Here is a 22,466-nt window from a genome sequence, read left to right as displayed (position 1 = left end):
TACACGCAAGTCTTTCTTCCAGGACCATTTCCTACAAGGTTTGTACCTCATTTATTCCGATACACAGACTGTTTGCAATGTATATATAGATATCCTGCCTCTCATTTATTCCTGCTGCCTCCTGCTCGCCTTCAGCCTCTTTTTGTTTCCCTCTTTCCTGGTGAATCCAATGCCCAGCCTCTCTCCTTGAAAGAAAAATTAGTGAGTTATCGCATCTGCTGCCACCGGAGCCGCTCTTACCACGTGGCAGCAGCAGATGCAGCGCAGGCAGCAGCTCTGGTGTGAGATGCATAGTCATTTCGAATGGCTTTTTGGGGAAGAAAAAGAGTTTCTCCTTCCCTCCCCAGCCTGCAGTGCTCAGTTTCCCAGGATGCGTGGCGCAGCACCCTGACCCGCAGAGCGGGGGGCTCCCTGGGAGACGCACTGCACCGGGGGGGTGAGGTCTGCTGCGGGAAACGGGGGGAGGTTTTCAGTCCTCTTTCTGCCATGGGTTTGCTCCCAAGATGCCGAGCACGAGATGTTGCGAACCAAACCCCTCCCTCACCCCAGGTGGGTGCTCCGGCTCCTAACAAAACCACCAGGCCTGGCCCCAAAGAGGAGATGCTTGGAGAGCATCACTCCTGTTCAGAAAAGGAAAAGACTGTTTCTTTTGCAGAAAATGGAAAGGTTTTTACCAAACAGGGTCACTTTTCCCTCCCTTACACCCAAAACCATAACTCCTTGGAGAATTGTGGCAAAGGCTTCTTATTGCTTGTTTTATCAAGTATTCCTACATGGAAAAGAGAAAACCAAGTGAAACAACACCTGCAATCAGCCAGCCCAACCATCCCTTCCTGCCCAGCGCAGGGTCTTCACTCACGTTAAAGCCTTTTCACTCCTCTGAATAGACCCCTCAAAATCAATTCCTCACCTTCCCTAAACCCCGCACACACAAATAAATCGATGCATGACAGGAGCAGCACGTGTCAGCAGGACCAGACGCACGGGGTGTAACTGAGGTGAGCAAATGCCCGGAAAGCCAGGATGACAATCTCATTTTAAGAAAATCACTGAAAACGCCGACTCTGAGAAGGTGAACCCAAAGGGCAGCTTAGGCAGCTGCCAGTTTTGATCCTTCAGAACAAATGGCAATGAGCTCAGGAAACATCTTGTGATTTTTATTGATTTCATATTAGGAGACGCCGGCGTACTCACAGCACTGTGACACTCTGGAGCACTGAACGCACGCAACCATCCTGTGCGTCGCAGGTTTGATGCAACTGAAAAACCACTAACTTTACAAAACAACAATAAAAGTGTTAAAACTTATCCTAAATTAGCTGAAAAAGCAAAGAACTAATAACATTTCACTTTAAAAATGGATGTTAAATAGGTCTACCCATAAATAAAAGTGTTAGTCTTTAACTAAACATGCTCCATGAAATCAGGAACTGCAGGATTTCTGGGAAAGAGGATTTCTTCCTGGGGTAGTGTAACTTCTCTCTGCGTGAACACACAAAAACGATGCTGGAAACAGTAGCTTCCCAGACCTTAAAATATCAAATAATGAACAATTTTCAAAAGGAATAATTTCAAATAGACTATTTTTTTTTTGATAGAACCGACCAGACTTCTCTTCTGACAGTGTTAGATAATTAATGCACACAAGCCTCATTAAAAATAATTTAACCTCCAAAGCTGCTAAGAAGGTTTTTAAGGACTTCCATAAAATCCCTCACAACATAAATCTCTTATGCAGAATATGTATTTTAGCTATATTATATTAACAGAATAAGTATCTGCTCATTATATAAACATATTTATTAAAAATTAACATGCTAGCGAACACCTTAGTGACCAATACTGAGGCCAGCCAGTTACCCGGCAGTTCTGAGAGGTGGCATAAAGGAAAGAGAGCTCTGCTCAGTTACCACGGCTTGACAGGGCTTTCGGTCATTTTTCCAGGAAATATAATTGCTGCAAAAATTTAGAATAAGATATATTTTTATGAGCTTATCCAAATACCTCATAATCTTAGTGAGCATTGAACATGGGGTCAAGGGTGGCTGTAATGTCAGCAAAGGGAACACTCTGACTAAGCTCAACAACCAACTGTTTCTTTAGAACAAGAAAGATGTAAAACTTGGCTGCAACTTCTTTCCGGTAGTTTTTCCGACAGAGCTCCCGAAAACTGACAGAGCGCACGCCTGATCTCTTCAGGTGCTACATAAGGGAAACAAGAAAATCAGTCAGGTCAGCTTCACTGCCAGTAAAACCAGATCCCATCAAGTCTGAACTGAAGAGTGCTGCTCGGAGTGAATATTTTCTGCTTGAACGCCTTGAATAGGTTCCTGTCTTGGCATTTGCATTTATGTAAGTGGCTCTCAACATTTTATTGCCATAACATTGCTAGCACCTACATATGTTACTAAAATCTACATATGCCTGCAGTTGCAGTGAATTCAATGAAACTGTACTGAGGCACGCGATGAAGCGCATCTGCAATGGTTTCTATGATTCAAAATAATAAAAAAATTATTGCATACCCTGTTCTTTGGATACAGAGTGCCAACTACATCATAGGCAATGTCAGTCACAGTTAATTAAGTGTTATTATTACTTGTTCTTTAATGGCTATACTTACATGTAAGTATTAATTTATGGGTGTTGCACAGAACTTTTGAAATATGTTCACGTAAAATATTTTTTTTTAAATCCAAGAAGGCTGTGAAATCAAACTCCAGCATTAGGGAAGAGCTAGGTTTGGACCAAACTTTGGTGAGTTTTGTGGACAAAACCCACTCCCCACGCTCGGATCTCTCCATCGCTTTCCTCCATTCTCTGTTCGGCCACGTGGCACTTTGGATTAGAGCACTGACCCGAAGGAAAATAACTTCTTGCTGTGTTTCTTTCCACTGCCCCCAACCAGACCAAAGCTGAAGTACCAAAACGCTTGTCCAGGCAAAAAGGAAGGAGGAGCCAAGAGTTTGGACATTTGGCATCAGGGCAGCCTGCGCTGGCTCCTGTTACAGTCCCGTCGATACAGCATATGATAAGTTACAGATTCACCAGTGTTACAAGAATTTCTGCAAGAAAAGCAGAATAAGCCTTCCTAACGCAAAGCTACACTCTCTGCTAAATTTCAAGCACTTTGAAAACACCGGGGCATTGAAACCTCTTAAAGAGGATGTTACCAGCTTTCTTTTTGACATAACCCTCCCTCATTTCCCTAGCCTTCATCTCAGAAACAGCTCAAGCAGATGAATAGCCAAATGATGGCACCCTGCAGTGCTCAGCTGAGATCTGGCAGCTAGCAGTTGGGGTTTGTACAGATACTCCAGAGCATACTCGTGGAAGGAAGAAAGCAAGTGCTTAGCGTTACAGCAAATGCTGCCATGGGAGCAAGTGTTCAGAAAATTCTAGCGATTCCAGCAGCTCTGGAATCGTGATTCCATCCACATCAGGCACTGAGAATCCTGGTTTCCTACATAAATACCCAGTAAAACACAGTTATACCCTGCGTATGAGAGGCAGCAATATGATCAACTGTATATGTAGGAGATTTTCTGATACCAGCTGAAATCAACACCTGGTTTTAGCATCTAATTACAAAATCCAGCACTGGTACCTGTAAAGTTTTTAATAACTGAAGAGTTCTTTTGCTCCACCTTATTTCTTCACTGTCTTTACCATGCCTTGTTAGGTCCTTGAGAGGAAATAGAACAGAAGATTAGACAGCATGTGTAAAAAGTCACACCTCGTGATGATAAAAAGGGCAAGAGTGCTAGCCTAATTGAAAATCCAACTGGAGCTGGGCATTTTGATGGCCATACTCAGGATATCTGGGACCTCTGAAACCTCTGCGGTCCTACTAGGCTTTGTGAAACAGAGAAAAGAATGTTAAAGAATGTTCTTTCCAATACAGACAGATCAGGTGCAACAACACATGAGGTACTAAGGAAGCAGTCCCAGTGAGCCTTGGGGAGGCAGCTTCACAACAAGATACTGTTCTGCGTGACAAGGATTCTGACACTATTGGTACTGGTCTGGTACCAAAAAGGATGTTCAAAAATTTGCCTTTAGATTTTGGGCTTAACCTCTGAAGTCAACAGGAAAACAACACTGCTCTTGTTTCAGAGTGTCTGAGTATCTTCATAGCCAGTAAGCCCAGAAACTGTTTCCTTCTTACAGGAAGCACAATCTCTAAATACGGAGCCATTTCCCTTACAGACTATAACCTTTGAATGTTGCAATACACATATCTCTGATTACCAAGCTATAAAGTTTTTGGCTGGCAAAATATGTACTTAAGATGATGTTAGTACACCAAAATTCACTGTAAGTTCATGATGCCATCACTTTTTTTTTTTTTAATATATCTGAGAAAGAACACGGCTCTGTTCTGAAATAACTCAGAGTTGTCAGCTTTGAGTACCCGTACCTTTGTTAACTCAGATCGCTGTGTTTCAGCTTCTTGGTCCAGTGAATTTTTCACCAGTGAGGAGCTCTCTGAAAAAGCTGTTCCATCCTGGTGTCAGAACAGAGAGGACGATCAACGGGCATTACAACTTATGCATGCAATGTAATTCTCAATTACATCATTTTGCTCAAATAATTTATTACAATAAACATTTTTCCAAAATGATTTAATAGTTGCTATTTCTACCATGTCTTTTCTCACACAGGAAAGGACCTCACTGTAGTATTTATTTATCCTATAGCTGGACTCAGTTCAGGCACAGACCCTACATTTTCTGCTGCCATTAGGTCCAGTTTTGTCATTCTTTTTCAACTTTAACAAGCCTCATATTCTCTAAAGAATTCCCTTTCACGTTAGCCTCAATAAAGACAGCAGAAATAATTTGTTATTGCTTAAGTATTTCCTCAATATGAGACACAAAAGATAAGTTCTATCTTTTATAAAGATGATTATATTTATCTCTTCAGTACAAAGAGGCTATATTTCATATTAAGGATCTGTTTATACTTAGTGATTAGACTGTAATCTATACTGATTGATTAACAGAAATTTTAATTAATCATTCAATCATTGTGAGGGTCTCCCAAAGTGCTTATAAATAAACTTCCATGACACAAGCTACTTAATGCTATATCAGCTGTCTCTAGCATCCTTTTAAAACATATATTAGTAATTTCTTAACATGCTTTAAATGGAACCCTAGCGTAAAACGAAACCAATAAACACATTTAGGTCTCCAAAATTTATGGAAAGTGCTCACTATAGTTTCACCACAGTTCTCATCAGTTTCATTTCTGCTATTCTGTGATGTCAACATAAACGAATCATTTCTAATTTTTCTCTCAATCTCCGAATGAGCTGACTCCTGCAGGTAACTTGGCTCTTCTACTATCGGCATTTCTGTATTAACAAAAAACAAGGTTTAAGAGGAAATTAGTGTGAATCTCTGTCTTAAAAAAAAAAAAAAATCACACCCTAGTTAGCAATCTTTGAGAGTAAGAGCCAGAATGAGTGAATATAGAATAAATATCTTTCCCAACAGGACCACAGAAAAGAATCTTTCAAGAGAGTTTTTCCTGGGAGCATCTAAAAGTTGACATTTGTGGACTTGCAGGAGGTGGTTTTGTTGATTAACTTCTGAGGCAGCCATGCAGATGATATTTCTAACAGAGCAAAGGACTGAAAGCAGATACATCACCTTCTCAGAAGATCTAAAATGGAACATTTCTTCTGGTTTTATATTAACCAAAACACAATCTTCAAGATACAAATAGAAGTTTGTATCTGGAAAGCAGTTTGATAAAACTCAGAAAAAGTGGGAAAAAAATTGCAGTTTGGTAAGCAATTAGAGAAACCGAAGATGAAACCAAAAATATCTCCTTAGGCTACAAGGAAGAAAAAGACTTGCATTTCATTTCTGCTCTAAGGAACAAAAGAACAGCAAAGTATTTACAAAAAACATTTTTTTTTAAATAATTAGAAGTCAATTTCCTAAACATTTAACTTTTTTTGGCACACAAACACCATGCACATGTCTCTCAAACATTATGTAAAATAGCAAAATATTTTCTAACAGCTAATTCTGCAATAAAAGAATTATTACCTGTGGTATCTTGCTCTTTTCTTGTTTCTTCCATTTCAGACTCTCTTTGTATTCTATTTTTTCTCATCGTAAATCCACGAGTCTTGAAGCATTTTGCAAACAACTGAAAACAATTATTTTTGTTTTCTTTTAGAATATCATGTTAGATTATTTGTAAACATCAACACAAAGGTATGAATATGAGCTGTATATTAATCACTGCAACCCAGAATTTAGTGATTTGAATTAGGTCATTCCAAAAATCTGCAATTTTTTAAAAAAGTAATTTCCTTCTGCAGCTGCAACTTTGGGAGTGAACTCCAGGAAGAAACATCTTAGGAACAGCTTAGATCATTTTTCCTTGAAGCCAGCCAGTAAGGAGTGATGAAAGAAAGAAACATCTGCCATCATCTGTGTGTGGATTTCTCTCCCCATGCACTGGTGTGTGACTGGTTTTCATCCTTACGAAGAACAAGTTGTAATTCTGCACCTCGACTCTAAGTGGTGAAGCTGTGCTGCTGTCACGAACCTGTAGAGCTGTTAGCCTGGAGACCCTGCGTCCCAGCTCCCTCCCAGCTACTCCGTAGAGGGAACAGTGCAATTCACGTAAGGCTGCCGCACAGATTTTACACCGTATCTTTCCATATCACCTTGTATACATGTTGATCTCTTGTTTATCTTATCACCAGCTCTAAACTTAGAGCTTCTTTGAATGATCTGTCAGATAATAGGTGGGGACATGAGAGGCTTTGATAAATCATATTTCCATGAAACAAGTACGTCCTGCTTGTGTAAAAAGAGCAGTAAGGTCCACAGTGACAGGAACGGGTGGTCTGGCCCACCCTTCTAGCCAAAGCGATTGATCAGGAACATCTTGGTCCTCTGAAAGGCAAGTCCCTGACTGCTCTCCAGCTGGAAGCTTAATCTCCAAGTGGGAAAGTACAAAAGAAATTGGCATACCATATTTCCAAAGCCATTAACAATATAATAATAATGTTTAAGCCTTAGGTACCTTTAAAGTAAAAGCAGAAGAAAGATGTGGTCTCATATTGATTACAGAGAAGAAACAAAACAAAATAATAAAACAAAGTAGAAAGTAGGAAAATAATTCACAGAAATCTATAAAGTTGTATATTAGTGTACAATCAGTAGGTGCCAGTATGTGAAATGAAACATCAGTTCTCAAGTTTCTTTGTCAGTTTTTTACTTGCTGTTGGAGTGCTGGAGATTAAAGCTGTGAGCTCTACACATGGCCTTTCTGATGAAGCAATTAGTGGTGAGTATGCAAATAATCATCAGGTATCCAACTGAACTGTACTGCAAAACAATACTTTCAGTCATGCTACACACCTGCAGTTTGTGAGGCATTCACATAAAACCAACTCTGCAAAATCTCTCACAGTTAGATCCTAGATGTGCAACAGTCCCATAACCTATGGAGTGGCATAAAAACCTACAAGGAATAAATCTTTACCATTTGCAGCTCAGCATGAACCACAGGCTGTGTAGCGTGGGACAGGAGTTTATCCACACCTCCTGATTTTTTCCACATCATTGTTTTTTTTGTTGGGGGTGCAAGGTCTAATGTAGCAAGGATGTCTGTGCAGTTGTTAAGTTGGTTGTACATAGTGTTGCAGCTGAGTTCCTTGTCTACATCCACAAGCAACTTCCTCTTCCTTTTATTTTTTTTCCTCTGGTTGACAGCTAAATAGAACAAGTATTTTAAAAAAAAAGTCTAATAAGGTCTATTCACAGAACACTTAAGCACAAAAAAAAGCACTGTGAAACAGGCTGCTGACCTCCTGAAACACTGCACAGACTTGAAAATCAAAGTACAAGTGCATGGGCCATTTCTCCAAGTTTTCATAAAGTCTATTCTTTGTGTTCTTGTACAGGAAATCGACATACGTTTAAGCACAGAAGACATATGACTATTGCACTAAAGAACCGGGAACATGAGGACTTAATGAGAACACATGATACACCAACAAGACTGAATAAGCTATCTTTAATCCATCAGGAAGTTAATTGTTCCAAGAACTGCTGATGTACTCAACAGGTTTCTTTACCTTGTAATTAATATCTGTATTTGTCAGTTTAATCCTTTAGCAATTTAATTAAGATGTACATACGAAATGCAGGAAACACACACAGATTGCTATATAGCCATAACTTCCTGAATATTATTTTGGCAGGCTGGAAAATTCCAGTATTCTCAATATTAGTGTCAGCATGAACATGTTTATTTGCTAACAGTCACCAATGTGATAGGTGACGCTTAGTTTTACCCACAGAAGAAATGAAACATTTTTCTTTTTGGATCTTATTAAAGTTCATAAACCAAAATTTTCCAAAGGCTTGAAAGTCTCAAGACTGTTAGTTTACACATAAAAATTACTGATGTGTCACTAGCAATAAAAGTTCTTCAGCTGAAACTTCAGTAATGCTGAGCAGCAGGCAGAGCAACAAAACTTGATTTGGTATGTGAAAGAAACTGAAAGCGAAGATTTGGGCAGATCAGATCAATAACATAATATTGGTTTTGTATAGTAGTTACCATAAAATAGAGCTCTGACAGCAGGAGCAGATGAAATCTAAAGCGAGAATAATCTGTTTTGCAAATATTTTCACTAACAAGAAGAAAAACAAACCTAGTAACATGAACATTCAGCAAGAAACTGGTCAATTTCTGACCTGTATCATCAATTGGCTCAAGCACAAATCCTTCTTCTTCTTTCAAGAAAAATATTGTTTCATTCGTTAGATGACTTACTTTCTTAATGGTGGTGTCTGCGCAGTTGGACTCAACTATAAGAAAACCCAGCAAATAATCCAAATTAAAAAAAAAAGTTTACAAGATGGAATAACATCTCAATCTCATGACATCAGACAAAAAGATCAGAATTAGAAATCTATGATTCTGTCCATAATCTCACAATCGCCGTGACCACTAATAACTGGCACTGCTGCTGCTCCCATTCTGCGCTGCACACTTCCCTTTGCTGACACCAGAACCTGTATGACCAGGTGGTGGAACAGACTGAAGAACTGATCTGGAGGAAAACCCACCTGACAAAAAGCATTTAAGGGGAAAACTGTTTAGTTTCAATACGTATCTGCTTCCAGTTCCAGACAACTGCATGGCAGCGTGGACATTTCAGTCAACACAAAAAGAACGGGTAGTACCAGGACTACTGCAAGGAGGAGCAAGTGCCACTGTTTCCCTTTAAAGCTGTTCCAGACTACTCAGTTTTAAAGTAACAGTGTGATGGGGGTATAAGGGTTTAAGATATATAAAAAAAAAAACCCCAAACCAAAACCAGACACACTTTTCAAAAATTAACTTCATCAATATCAAATCAAAATAAGACTAAAAACACCTCTATGAACTACTAAAGTGTCATTTGTTGCTGAAATATGAAGCCAGAAATACTCATAGGTAAAGTTCAAAGTTACAGCATACCCATTCAGTTTCTTTTGCTCTACAAAAGTGGTATTCATACTGTCTAAGCAGCAGGGTGGATCAACAGCGTATCCAACAGGAGATCATATGAAAGTGTTTCTAAGCAATGTCAACTTACAAATCTGGAATCCCTAGGTCAAATGAAATTATACCCAAAATGGTGGATGAAGCATATTAGAAAAAAAGCAAGAGACATGAACAAAGGAAAAAGATATTATACAAAGGTGAATGTGAGTAACTTTAGGCATTAATATGGGAGCAGAGGGTTCATGTAAGACAGAGCGGACACTGCAAACTCACTGACTGTGCTGTTCTCTGGCAGATCTTGTGACAAAGGGTGTTCTTCTTCCATATCAAGAATGTCTTTATCTAGGCCATTTTGCTCATCCCTCAACAGGATTTCTTAAATACAAAATGCATAGTTTAATCATTCTAAGCCTTAGTAGTCACAAAATAGCCTGACACAGCCTAATGTTACTTATTTAAGGTTAATTCCATGCAAACAAACAAAAAAAAGCTCAGCTTCCACAGATGGCCATCAATGATACATCTGCCTTCAACAGTACAAAAAGGAGAATGTTAGTCTTAATTTTGAGATTTCTACCTTTTCTATAAAGTATGATATTGATATTGTTTAAAAGGTATCAATCTATACAGGTTTGCATAAATACTCTAAACTATAAAGATGTAGAAGCTACTTTGTTGCCTTTGTTATTACAACAATAAAGATAAAAATGCTGTAGTATTTCACCTTTGAAAATATAAATTAAATTGTTAAACATTAAGTATAAATGCCTTTAATTCTAAAAAACTTAAATATCGTTTTGAGTACAATTTTACTTGGCAATGTCTAAGTGATCATAGATTTAGTGACGAGTAGGGGAAAAAATGAAGTATGAAAACATCAAAAAAAGTATCGAATTTACGTTTGAAAACAATCACTCTCATGCTGTCTTGTTTGTTTCCCTGTAAGAATAAAAATATTTGGAAAGAAACTGATTCTGTTTATGTGTGGCAAACCCTACCAATCATATCTGCAGCATCCTCCTCGTCTCCAAAACAGTCGTGCTCAAAACAGTAAGTATCTTCATGCAGCACAGACTTGTCTCCATTCATGCTCACAGAGTTGTGATCAGCCACAAGACTGTTACTGCTCGTTAAGATTCTGCCATCAAAGAAGCTCTGTTTTCTTAGCGCATCTGGTTCTTCATCTGAATAAACACAGAATTTTTGATGCTTCATCTGCATGAATTTTTGAAATGCGTATTTAACCATTTCCTAATTTATCAAATAATTTTTAAAAGATTGTAAGATATCCCATACCTCAAATGATATAAACAATAAACAATTTTAGCTAATTCAGTAAAAAGCAGAAAATGTTGGGGTTTGTTCTCAGTCTCCAATATCATATTATATTACTTAGGCAGAGTACTTACACAAAAAATTAAACATGAGATGGTATGACAGGCCAATCAGCACAAGCGTGAAACAAATGCACTTTTAATAACAGCTTTTTCACATGTGGAAAGGACTCAGACTGTACAAAATGTTGCATAAAACACACTTTTCCTTATGGAATATTTCTAATTTCTCAACTTCTCTCACCAAAGTTTCTATCGCAGAGAAGTATATTGCTTTCGTAATCCTCTGTAAGTGTGATGTCTTCGGCTCTGCTCTGATTCAAGGTAAAATGTTCAGCAACATCAATGGCACTGATGAAAAAAAATTATACAAAATATAGGGTGAACTCAAACCCATTGATCATTTAACTGGAATGTGAAAATTTGTTTCTAAAGTCTTCAATCCTGATGTTTTATCATAAACCCCCAAAAGATAGCTTCTGTTTTCCATGGCACTGAAAGTACCTTGGCTGATCCTCACTTCCGTGGAGGGAGAACAACTGTTTCCCAAAGCTATTCGCTAATCACCTGTAAATCAAACCACACAGACTCTTTGGGTAGGCAGAAAAGGCTTGCTTTACAGAGTTGGCACACTGAGGTACTTGAATAAATAGTATTACATTGCAGATATACCTTCAAAATACTAAACACTTGCAGATCCCATTGAACTATTTTTGATGAGGTACAGAGGAAGCCTCTGAGGAAATCTGTTACCCTGGACCTTTGGGGGCATCAGAGCCATCACAAACATGTCTTGGTGTCCTCCTTTTTTATCAGTTTTTCTACAGTAATGCTGATTCGTGTCAGAAAAGCCAAAGAAATATGCTGACATTTCATTGGGAGCCAAGCTGACTACTGCTGATAAAATACCCTGGCCCCAAAGAGCAACGGAGCAGAAAGTAAATGCAGTCACACAATGGAACAGTAAAATGTTGCGAGGTTACTAGCCAAAGTTTCCTTAGTCTTACAACAGGATTAATGCTATTATATCTGCTCTGGACGTCAGTAAGTTGTTTATAGGCTTCACTCAGTTTCAAATTAGAAAAATCCCAAAGTCTAAGTCTAACACATTATTTCATTGTAAAGGTCTGATTAAACAGAGTTTGAGGAACTCTACAAAAGCACAGTTCTCGTGACTGTAGCCTTGCAAAGCTGACTTGGAATTTAGGAGAGTTCAGTTATCAAATCAAAACAATTCCATCTGAGTCTCCATCAGAAAACAGCAAGGATATCTTACTTCTGAAAATACTAGAATAATGAATAAAAACTAGGGAAGCATTTACTTTAAATCAGGTAGTGGTGTTTCAAAATCATGAAATTCTTCAGGTAATGTAATGGACTGATAAGCGGCCTCAAAGTTCTCTTGTGGAAGGTCAACAAGTCCTAAAAGAAACAGACAACATAACTAAATAAGTATCAATAAAATAAAAGTTATGTTCTCCTAAGTATGTATAATAAGTCTATAAACCTGTCAGGAAGGTCTGCTGCTATTCTAAATAACAGAAAGGTAAAGCTTCGGCACTTTGTCAACAGGACTCCAAAGCAGAATTAAAATCCTTTATTTACATGTACTTTAGAAGCCATATTTTTTACAGACAGATACAGGAGAGTATGCTGCTCCAGAACCTGAAATACTGTAAATACATCAGGTTTATGAACAGCTACTTTAAGTCCCTGAGAGATTTTCACAGCTGACATTTAGTTTAGAGTCTTTCATACCTCTTCAAATGAATTATTGCATTTTCTTTTTCTCTCCAGTGTCTGTACAATGCTATTCTCCAGCATCAAATAATTATGAAGTGAGACTGCAAATACTTGGTAATCAGAGAATCCTGGAACAACTCAGGTGAGAAGGGATTTCTGACGGTCATCTAATCCAATCTTTTGCTCAAAACAGGGTTAATTTCTAAGTCAGATCACTTTTGACTATTTCTGCTGATGGAGATTCCACAGCATCCCTGGACAGCCTGTTTCAGCATTTTACCACTTCCACTGAGATTTCCACCCCCTCCCTTATATCTAGTTGGAGTCTCCGTTGCCACAGTTATGTCTTGGTTTTGTGCCGTGCAGTCCTCTCTAAGCTACTATAGTATCTGTTCAAGATAGGTAGTACTGTGTACTTAAGTGTTTCTTCTAGAGATTTCCAAATGGTTACAAATATTAACTAATCATGATCATGTCCTTGAGAATAACGTAGAGTAGGTATTCGCTATTCTGCGAAAAGGACCAGGTTGCAAAGCACATTAAGGCTGGCAATAGATGCTGGTGTCCTGTTCTTAGTCTTTTAAGACAACAGTGCCTCCCTGTTTGTTGCCTAAGTACAACAAACATATGGTCCATTGGAAAAGGATCCAGTCATCTCTGCTCCCTTCTCGCTGGTTACATGGCTGGAGCTCAAAACACACTGTCAGATCTGGCACCACGCACTGTTAGACATGTTGTTGGTGTCATCAGAAATTTAAATTAATTATCTAGCAATGGAGGATTAATTCAAGCTACTTCTCAAAAGACCACTTAAGATACTGCTTCTTTTAAAAGAGTGAAAGACCTGAAATGGCATTAAGTTAAGCCAGACTAAACATCAGCAGTAAGCACTGTTCAATTTCCTTTGGGATCAATAATGTATATTTAACAGAAATATCCAAAATTAACTTTTGAAATGAGAACTCTAAAGGACATAGATGGAAAAATGCAGAATTCTGTACATACCTGGGCGAAAGGCTGTCTTCATTTTCGTCAAAGCTTCACTACAGTCTGCCAAGAGGTACTTTGCTTTCCTGTGGTAAATCCGCACCACTCCTAGGAGTAAGTGTCCAGAGGTTCGCAGAGCTATTGTAAACTTTGATGATTTAAAAAAGTTGTTCAGGAGTTAGTATTTTGGGCAAAAAAATTAAAATGAAAATATTACACAGTAGTAACAGAGCTCCAGTAACATACACCAATACAGAGCTCTACGAAATTCAACAGGGCTTTGTACTGATATAGAGGATCGTAAACAGAAATGAATTTTCAGAGCCAGGAACTTCTAGTTGCTTCTGTTACTAAACATTGCCACACCAAAGCATGAGTCCTGAACCAATGCTCTTACTTTATCTAAAGCATCTCAACTGACTGCCAACAAACAGCGTAACACATCCTGAAAAAGAAAATAGCTGCACATGTTCTAGTATTTGATGCTTTGGTTATTTAAGTGAGCAGACACCATACCTATGCCCTTATTTATGCAAAGTCTTCCTGCACCAAGCACGCTCAATGTAGTCATGTTCATGCTAGACAGGACAGCATGCAAGGGAAAGTAAAGGGTGCTTAACTAGTACCTCATGGAAAACACTTCCAAATAATACCAAGACTATTTTAACAATATTCAGTTAATCATGACCCCTGTAAGAGAGACAATAAAATTTGGGCAACCAAATATCAAACAGCTATTTTAATGGAGAAAAAAAAAAAATCTGCTTGCACCAGCTAAAAGCCTTGGATCTTCTTAGGCATCGATTAGTGACAGTGCAAAGCGTTCCTTGCCATTCCCTTGGATGCAGTCACAATGGCGAGGCCAAGGACTGAGTCATGGTCTGCCTGCATCTACACTTGCTTGAGTCATACCTTCTCTGTGATACGCAGAGGACTTTCAGCCTCCAGGACTGTTCACACAGAGTCTCTCATAAGCACTACGTATGCTTAATTATATATTTAACAGCTTATAATGGGGGACCTGGAAGAAGTCCACTGAAAGTGGAAGGATGGTTACAATATGTCAGAAGTTATTTATTACAAGGTTTGCAAAAACATTCTCCTCTATAAGTCTGTGTACAATTTCACAGCAGTTTTCTTAGTCCCTGTTAGTTAGCTTGACTTTGGTTAAGCAGCTGACTTTTCAATTTTTTTGAGACAATTTCCTCAAATACCAGCACTTCCCAAATTATGTTGAACAATACCCATAGCTACCACACCATGCCGATGGGCTCGTGTTGCCTCATGAGTGGCTCAAACTCATGTACCATGATCCCTCGGCCAGTGGTGCCCACACAGCGCTCTCTGGAGCTCTATCGGCATGTGGAAAAATACATTTGAATATACTGTGGTAACATCTTCTTACGCTGTACATAAATGTATGCCACAGATCTCCAGGAGTAAAATAGCAAGTAAAATATTTATATAACTGTCATTTAACAGGATGGAGATTTTATCTGAGTGAGAACTGAATAAAATCAGAGTAGGAGTTTACCTCGTGCTGGTTTTGAAATAGCCACAAATTTGTCCTACTAAGTCAGTCTCCATGATAGCAATAGACCTGTTCCCTACAGAAGATGTACACCCCTAGTCCACAACTTACCAGAAGATACCTCATCATTTAACAGCATACCTTTGGCGAAATGATCTTTTCAACAGTAGTCTCTAAATTGCACTCGAATATATGAGCTTTGGTGACCTTCTTCTCCCAGTGGGCAGCAAGCCATATTTTGGCCAACGGCCCACGTTTGTTGATAAGCAAATGCATGTAGAACATGGTGCCTGGGCTGAGGCCCTGCTCCTGCCTTCCTGGGCTCTTCCCCTTTCAGTGGGAGAAGGGTCCTGGGGCACAAGGCAGAGAGAGAGATTTAGTGGGACTCTGAGGGGATGAGGGCACCCAGCTGGGTGCTGAAGGGATGGGGGGATTGAGCGGGATCTGAGGGGACAGGAGGATCCAGCCAGGCCCTAGGGAGACATGGGGGATTTGTCAGGACCTGAGGCGATGAGGGGACCCCACTGGGCACTGAGGGGATAAGAGGATTTAGCAGGACCCTTAGGGGATAGAGGGATTTGGCAGGATCCTGAGGGGATGGGGTGAGGGGATTTAATGAGGCCTGAGAGGATGGGGGGATCCAGCCAGGCCCTGAGGGGATGAAGGATTTAGCAGGACCTGAGGGGATGGGGTGACGCAGCTGGGCACTGAGGGGACAAGGGGGATTTAGTGGGATCTGAGGGGATGGGGGACCCAGGCAGGTACTGAAGCAATGGTGGTGGTGGGTTAGTGGGTTCCTAAAGGGATGGAGGAACCTAGCCAGGCACTGAGGAAATGGAGGGAGATTTAGTGGGGGCCCTGAGGAGAAGAAGGGAGCCAGCTAGGCACTGAGGGGATTGGAGGGGGATTTAGCAGGTGCTGAGGGGACAGGGGGATTTAGCGGGACCTCAGAGGATGGGAGGACCCGACCGGCCGCTGAGGGGACGGGGGATTTAGCGGGGCCCGAGGGTCAGTGGCGGGGCGGGGGCCGGCAGACCCTCCTCAGGCACGGCGGCGGCTCCCTGCGCGCTCCCGCCAAGGAGGGAAGGGGTGGGCGCGCGGCGGCGGGAGCGCGCGCTGAGCACCGGTCCGGTCCCTGCAGCGCTCCCGGCTGGCGATGCTCCGGGGGTCCCGGGCTGCGCGGGCTCGCCGCCCCTCTCGGGGGCGGGCTCTCTGTGCTCGGGCCCAGCCAGCAGCCCCTCGGGGCCCACTGGAGAAGCCCCTCGCTGTCTGTGCGGGGGTGTGCGGCAGCTCTCGGACACGGCCACTGCGGGGACTTTGCTGCCTTTTGCATTGACCTGCAGAGCGCTGTGTGCGTGCAGCTGCACAGTTCCAGGGCAGGTGATTCCCGGAGGCCTCCCAGGCAGGGACCTGCTGGTACAGCTCTTGGTATATCCCTGTTACCTTCCTGGGGCTAACAGGGAGCATGCACACACCTCCAGGAGCACAATGCTGCACACCTCATTTTAGGGTCCTGTGAATAGAGACCACTCTCCTCCTCCTGATCCCCTTTGCCCTTGACATTTTAAAAGCTCACTTGGGACTCACCACCCCATCTCGTTCTCTGCAAGTAAGCAGGTTCTGCGTAGCTCCAGGCATGTTTGATAAAATTGTCTTGGGGAAGGAAATTTGCAGAAGGAAAAAAAAAATATTAGCTTCAGATCTGATTTTTGTGCAGAGGGATAAGGGTAAAAGTGTGCAGCCACTCACCTGTGTCAGCCACAGCCACCACCACCAAGAGGAAAAGGCAGTGTGTTTGCACACTTACGTGTCACCAGCCAAAAAAAAAAAAAAAAGAGAAAGAGAGTTTGTCAGCCCTCTACTTCATACTTTCCATGCTTTGCTTGATATTCAGGCAGAGCACAGCAAGTCTCCTGGTGCTCCTGAGCCACAGCCCAGCGCATCAGCTGTTGCCATATCACAAGGCACCTGTGGTTTTCCCTGTCTCCCTGGCGGCCTGGTGTTAGCTGAAGATAATTAGATCTCAATTATCACCAGGAAAGTTTTGATCCTCTTCCCAATGCGGCTCTACAGTTGGTCTTAGTGGAAGGCAGGGCTCTCCTCCTCCAGCTGCCTTTGGGCAGAGCTGGTACCCTGGACTGGGGTGGGATGTCGGTGCTTGGGGGAAGGGTTTCTGCGATAAAACACCCTTGGAGCGATGCATCCCCAATGGGGACCTGGAGGAGCCCCCTGCAAGCCCCGAAGCAGGCGTCCACTGCCCTTGCAAGGGCACCAAACCTGCCCTGGCACCCAGCACCCTGCGAGAGGGAGACAACCCACGCCAGTGCCCGGCTGTACCGGCTCCAGCCCTCTCTAGTGCCGAGGCTGATTTCCAGCCCTGGGGTGCAGAGCCAGCCCTGCCTGCCTTGCTGGTGGCAACAGCTCCCGGGGCAGTTTGCAGGATCAGAAGCCACATGGGCAGCCGGCACTGCATGTGTGTCCTCATGTGCACGGGGAGCACCTGGATGCCGCATCCATGGCGCACAGGGACTGGCCATGCCGGGGGGGATGCCACAATGTGCTAGGCACCTCCGGTCCTCGCAAACCGCTGGATCTCCCTGCCCGTGCGGAGCCAGCAGCTGGCTCATGAGTTGCCTGGCTGCTTTTTCTCTGACCTCCGAGTCACCTTGAGCTGTGCCGGCTGCGGGCGTTCCCTCTGCCATGGGATGCTGTGAATACTAAGGAGGCAGGAATTTTCATTCACCTCTGCGGTGGGGCTGGATCAGGGTCAGCACTGGCACCGGGCAGCCACAGCAGCAGTGCACACCCCAAAACTGGGCTGTGCTGCACGAGGGTGTACTGAAGGGGCCCAGAGGGACAGAGACATGTCCACAGCCCTCCCATCTCTGTCCCATTCCTGCTCCCGCTGTCTCCTCTGCCGGCTTGGGGCTCCCATTTGCTGTCTCTCCCATACTCATTTGATCATTTTAGCTGAGCAGTGGCATGTCCCTGTCACCCACAGCCCTGTCCCGCTCCCTGGCCCTGCTCCATCTCCCAGGCTCCCTACCCCCTCTTTCCCTCCTTCCTTCCCTCCTCTTTCCATTTCTTTCCAAGCCCTCCGTCTCTCTCCTCCAGTGCTCCTGCAGATTCATTGTGAATTTTGGCAGTGCTGTCTCTGACCTTGGCTGTCTCCTCTCTTTGCTCCTGCGCTGGCAGCATAAATCTTGGCTGTCTCCATCTCTCCTCCCTTTCCCTTGGTGCCAGCGCCCCAGGGACGGAGCAGCCCTTGCCAGCCCCCAGCCCCACACTCAGCCCACCTGGGGCTGGGCTGGAGAAGGCTTTTGGGCTGCCCACCCCAGCCCTTCAAAGGCCCCAAGCCACCTCCCAGCTCCCAGCCAGCAAAGGCAGTGGGACCCAGAGACAGCACAGCGAAAGCAGTGACATGTGCAGGATGCGTCCCTCCACCTCATCCATTGCAGATGTCTTCTCAAGCATGTCTGTGGGTTTGGGGTGCAGGAGAAGCCCCCCTGGGCAGAGCACAGCATGGACCCAGCTGCCCCACCGGCTGCTTCTGTGCTCACGGGCTCATCCCCATCCGTGTAGGAAGGCAGGCAGGAGCTGTGGCATAGGTGGCACTGCCTCTGCCCCCCCCCCCCCCAGCCTCAGCACCCCAGGGTCTCCTGGGTGCATCATCAGCCACAGGGCTTGGGTGCCCCAAAACAGAGGGCTTGACCATAGCTCTGCTCAGGAGCAAACCAGTGGCATTTCTGTTTTTTCCAGGGAATTTGGCGATGCTAGAGGCAGCAGTCCTTGACTCTAGCACGCTCTCCTCCCAGTCCTGCTCCTGCCTGCCCGTCTGTTCACAAGGATGTGCCTGCCTGCTCCAGATCCATCTTTTCCTGCTGATTCGGGACAATCTGTGTCCCATGACCTACTTGTCTCTGAGCATCTTCTGCTTTCCTGTGGAGTGGGTTGGTACTAAAGCCTCTCTAAATGTGGTTAACATGTCAGGATGCACTTGCATTTATTTTTAATTTTGCTTCTTTCTCGGCCCACTTCTGGATGCGTCCCCAGGGACGCTGCTGTGCTGGGAAGCCTCTGCATTTCGACACAGCACAATGAGAGGAGACGGAAGCAGTGAGCAGATAGCTTTGCAGCACACACAACGTCCACTGCAAACTTAAAAAAAAAATAAAATCATGTGTATTCCTGCCCTTGAGACAGCAAAAGGTGATGGGAGACCCCAGCTGCAGCTTGGGGACTGGAGGTCCCTTTTTGGGTAGTGCTGTGCAACCCACAAGGGTGCTGGTCAGCATCAGCCGCAATGTGAGCGCATCACAGTGGTAAAAAAATGCAAGAAAATGGCTAAAAAATATCCAGAGGTTAATTTTTAACAGAAACTTTAATGAGGGAGCTGTTCAAGGAAGGATAATGTTGTCAGCCATCATTAACCTGCTGAGCAGCAGTGGCACAAGCCAAGCTGGCCCTGCCAGGACTGTGCCAGCACCAGCGCCTGGATGGGTGCGGGCTGAGTCTGCCCTGCCCTCAGCCTGGCTCCCTCAGAAAATACAAATGCACCTCTTTATTTGTGCGTGCATCCCCCCTAAACTCTCTGAACCTTTTTGATAAGTATTAGCTGTATTTAACAGAGACTTCAGGGAAAGTCCCTGCCTGTGTCATGAAACGGGTGGTAGGACACTTCCATCTGCTGTCCCCATGCAGGAAAATGCCCCAGCACCGTGGGTTGCGTGGAGCCAAATGCAGCTGCAGAAGGACTCGCTGTGCGGGGGGCCAGGGCACAGGGCACGGGGGGCTCAGGACACCAACCATGCATCCCCACAGCCCCAACACTGCGAGCTCACCCAGCACCAGCAGCAGCATCAGTGCGTTATCTAGCACGATCACTTGTGAGCTTGTGAAGATGCTGGAGGCATGTGAATGTGCTGAAGGGAATGGCAATGTGATGGACAAATCTTCCCGGCAGCTTTCAGCAGCCCACCCGCTATCGCTCAGGATTTATGTCCACAACCCCATCTCCAGGCACCGCTCCAAATGCAGAAATAGCACACGTCTTATTAACAAACGAGCTAAAAGCATGCTGCTGCCAGCAGGTCATTGCTGGGGCTCAGGCCCAGATCCACTTTCAGGTCAGGGAGAAGCAGAGCACGGCACTAACACAAGTGCTCTATGAAAAATGGATCAAATAGCACGGTGAGAGCTGGGGGTGAAGGGGGGGCTCTGTGCCATGGGACTGCGGTGGGACCGCAGTGGACTGTGGGGGCCAGCCCGGCTGCGGGAATGGCGCTGGGCAGCGAGTGCTGCCACGGGCCCTTCTGTCCCAGGCTGGAGCATCTTGTGCCTGGCCAAAACCCAGGTCAAGTCGTGAACATTTTCCTGGGGATTTGGGGGCAGGCTTGGCCCTTGCAGGGGCTCTCGGCAGGCAGCTGGCCAGGCTGGAGCTCTCCCTGTTGCATTCAGGGCTGGGGGCTGCGGGGACTCGGGATGCAGTCCCAGTGTCCCCAGCCCAGCTCTGCCCCAAGTCTCCGATGGGGACGGCTGGTTGTGGGGTGCCCAGCCAGCACCCCATGGACATGTCCCCCAGACATGACCCACACTCTCCCCTGTGCAAAACCTGCTGCGCTGCTCTGTCTTTTCCACCCGTGCCCCTCCCCACGCAGCCCCCCCCCGGGGTGCCCACAGAGGATCCCGGTGCTGTCAGAGGGGGCACGGAGGGGTTCCCTGTTGCAGGTGAGGTGTGCACAGAGGGTGCCGGTGTGCAACCGGGCGTGTGTGCATGTGTGTGCCCCCCGGGGCAGCCCGTTGTGCGTGTGTGTGTGTGTGCGTGTGCGTGCGGCGGCTGTGTGCACCGGCGGGGCCGGCAGCTCGGGGCACCCACCGCCCGCCCCGCCCGCTGCCGCCGCTGCACCGGCACCGGCCCGGGGAGCCGGGGACGCGGCGGGGTAGGCAGCCCGGCGCGGGGGGCAGCTCGGTGCGGGCACAGGCGGGGCGGGCAGACCGAGGAGGGACCGGAGAAGCGGGAGCGGAGCCCGGCGCGGGCACCGGGGCGCCAGCCGGGTGCGGGGACCGGGGAAAGCGGGCGGGGAGCGGCTGAATGCGGGAACCGGGGAGGCTGGGTGCGCTCCGGGAGACCGGAGGGAGAAGCGGGTCCGGGAGGGGCAGCCCGGCGGGGTCATAGGGACACGGGTCCCCGGGTGGGGTCAGCCCGGTGGGAGCCCTGTTCGGGGAGGGGGAGACCGGGGGTGGGTGGGGGGAACCCGGTTCGGGGAGGCAGGTGCCGGGTCCGGGTCCGGGGAGCAGCCCGGTGCGGTGACCCAGCTCCGGGGGCAGCCCAGTTCGGGTAAGCGGGATCCCGGGCGGAGGAGCAACCCGATTCGGGGACCTGGGGGGTGCGGTGGGCAGCCCGGTTCGGTGAAGCGGCTCCGGGGAGCGGGGACAGCCCGGTTCGGGGACCCGGCTCCGGGGAGGGGGAGCATTCCGGTCCGGGTCCGCCGCTCACCTCTGGCCACGCAGGCCGGCGGCGGCTCCATGGCGTCCCCGCGGGCGGCGGAGCTGCGGAGCCCGGGCGAGACGGCGGCGGCGGCGGCGGGCGGGGGCGGCCCGGCGGGTCCCGGTGCGGGCCCGGGGCTGGCGCTGGCGCTGGGCTGCGCGCTGAGCGGCGCGGCGCTGGTGGTGCTGGCGGGGGCCGTGCCGCGGGCGGCGCGTCCCGACCCGGCGGTGCCGGCGCGGCAGATGGAGCGGCTGGAGGCGCGGGCGGCGCGGCTCCGCGCCCGCCTCGACCGCTGCACCGTGGCCGGGCTGGCGTTGCTGGCCCTGGGCGGGCTGCTGCTCGCCGCCCTGCTGCTGGCCGCCGCCGCCGCCCGCCGCCGCGCCCGGGCCGCCCGCCGCACCGGCGGCACCTACGGCTCGGTGCGCCTGCGGATGCGGAGGGTGTCGGCCGAGGGGACGCGGGCGCTGCTGGAGAGCCAGCTCAGCCCCCCGCCCCAGCCCCCCGAGGGGCCGGGCTCCTAGCCCTGCATGCCCCGGGGACCCCACGCCGCCGGCAGAAGCGGGGCTCCCCTCGCCACACCCCAACACTGATGCCATCCGGTGAGGCTTCGTCCACGCCTGCCTGGCAGCCTTCGGCCACCTTCCTCGCCTCCCCGGACCCTTTGCAGATGGGAGTCCCGTTCAGCAGCACTGGAGCGATGTGGCTTTGGGATGTCCTGCTGGACTGCATGGCCCCTGCCCGGGCTGTTCCCCACCACCGGCACCAGGACAGTGTGGCCTTCGGACACCCCGCTCGCCTCCATGGCACCTTCCTGGATGGGGTCCTGCCTGCAAGCATCGAGGCAACGGCACCT

General features: G+C 46.4%; 2 protein-coding genes across 3 annotated transcripts; one reads left to right on the top strand and one right to left on the bottom strand.

The window, feature by feature from the left end:
- Positions 1-1,146: 1,146 nt before the first annotated feature.
- Positions 1,147-21,723, bottom strand: RAD21L1 (RAD21 cohesin complex component like 1). 2 transcript variants are annotated; one of them, XM_054845189.1, is made up of 17 exons: positions 21,623-21,723; positions 16,876-16,928; positions 16,714-16,779; positions 15,268-15,476; positions 13,614-13,743; positions 12,188-12,287; positions 11,110-11,216; positions 10,530-10,715; positions 9,805-9,906; positions 8,736-8,849; positions 7,516-7,745; positions 6,063-6,165; positions 5,220-5,359; positions 4,421-4,507; positions 3,608-3,685; positions 2,005-2,202; positions 1,147-1,529 (listed from the first exon to the last, which is right to left on the bottom strand). In XM_054845189.1, the coding sequence occupies exons 4-16, from the start codon at positions 15,409-15,411 to the stop codon at positions 2,014-2,016; spliced, it is 1,710 nt and encodes a 569-aa protein (XP_054701164.1). In that variant the 5' UTR covers positions 15,412-15,476; positions 16,714-16,779; positions 16,876-16,928; positions 21,623-21,723; the 3' UTR covers positions 1,147-1,529; positions 2,005-2,013. The 2 variants fall into 2 exon arrangements, with proteins under 2 accessions (XP_054701164.1, XP_054701163.1); XM_054845188.1 differs by having other exon boundaries at positions 1,147-2,202.
- Positions 20,978-22,134, top strand: TMEM74B (transmembrane protein 74B). The gene is made up of 2 exons (XM_054845284.1): positions 20,978-21,065; positions 21,637-22,134. The coding sequence occupies exon 2, from the start codon at positions 21,652-21,654 to the stop codon at positions 22,132-22,134; it is 483 nt and encodes a 160-aa protein (XP_054701259.1). The 5' UTR covers positions 20,978-21,065; positions 21,637-21,651.
- Positions 22,135-22,466: the final 332 nt, after the last annotated feature.

This window comes from Grus americana, chromosome 17, assembly GCF_028858705.1.
Source record: "Grus americana isolate bGruAme1 chromosome 17, bGruAme1.mat, whole genome shotgun sequence".
Classification (NCBI taxonomy): domain Eukaryota; kingdom Metazoa; phylum Chordata; class Aves; order Gruiformes; family Gruidae; genus Grus; species Grus americana.
This window is presented reverse-complemented; position numbering and strand designations above follow the sequence as displayed.

Bases quoted from the DNA above. Each gene is read 5' to 3' on its own strand.
- RAD21L1 (XM_054845188.1), bottom strand. From the start codon at position 15,411: ATGTTCTACATGCATTTGCTTATCAACAAACGTGGGCCGTTGGCCAAA. The intron at 10,716-11,109 runs GTGAGAGAAGTT...GTGTTTATTCAG, and splicing joins TCTCTGCGATAGAAACTTTG to ATGAAGAACCAGATGCGCTA. The intron at 6,166-7,515 runs GTAAAGATTTAT...AATTGTTTTCAG, and splicing joins TTCATGCTGAGCTGCAAATG to TTGTTTGCAAAATGCTTCAA.
- TMEM74B (XM_054845284.1), top strand. From the start codon at position 21,652: ATGGCGTCCCCGCGGGCGGCGGAGCTGCGGAGCCCGGGCGAGACGGCG.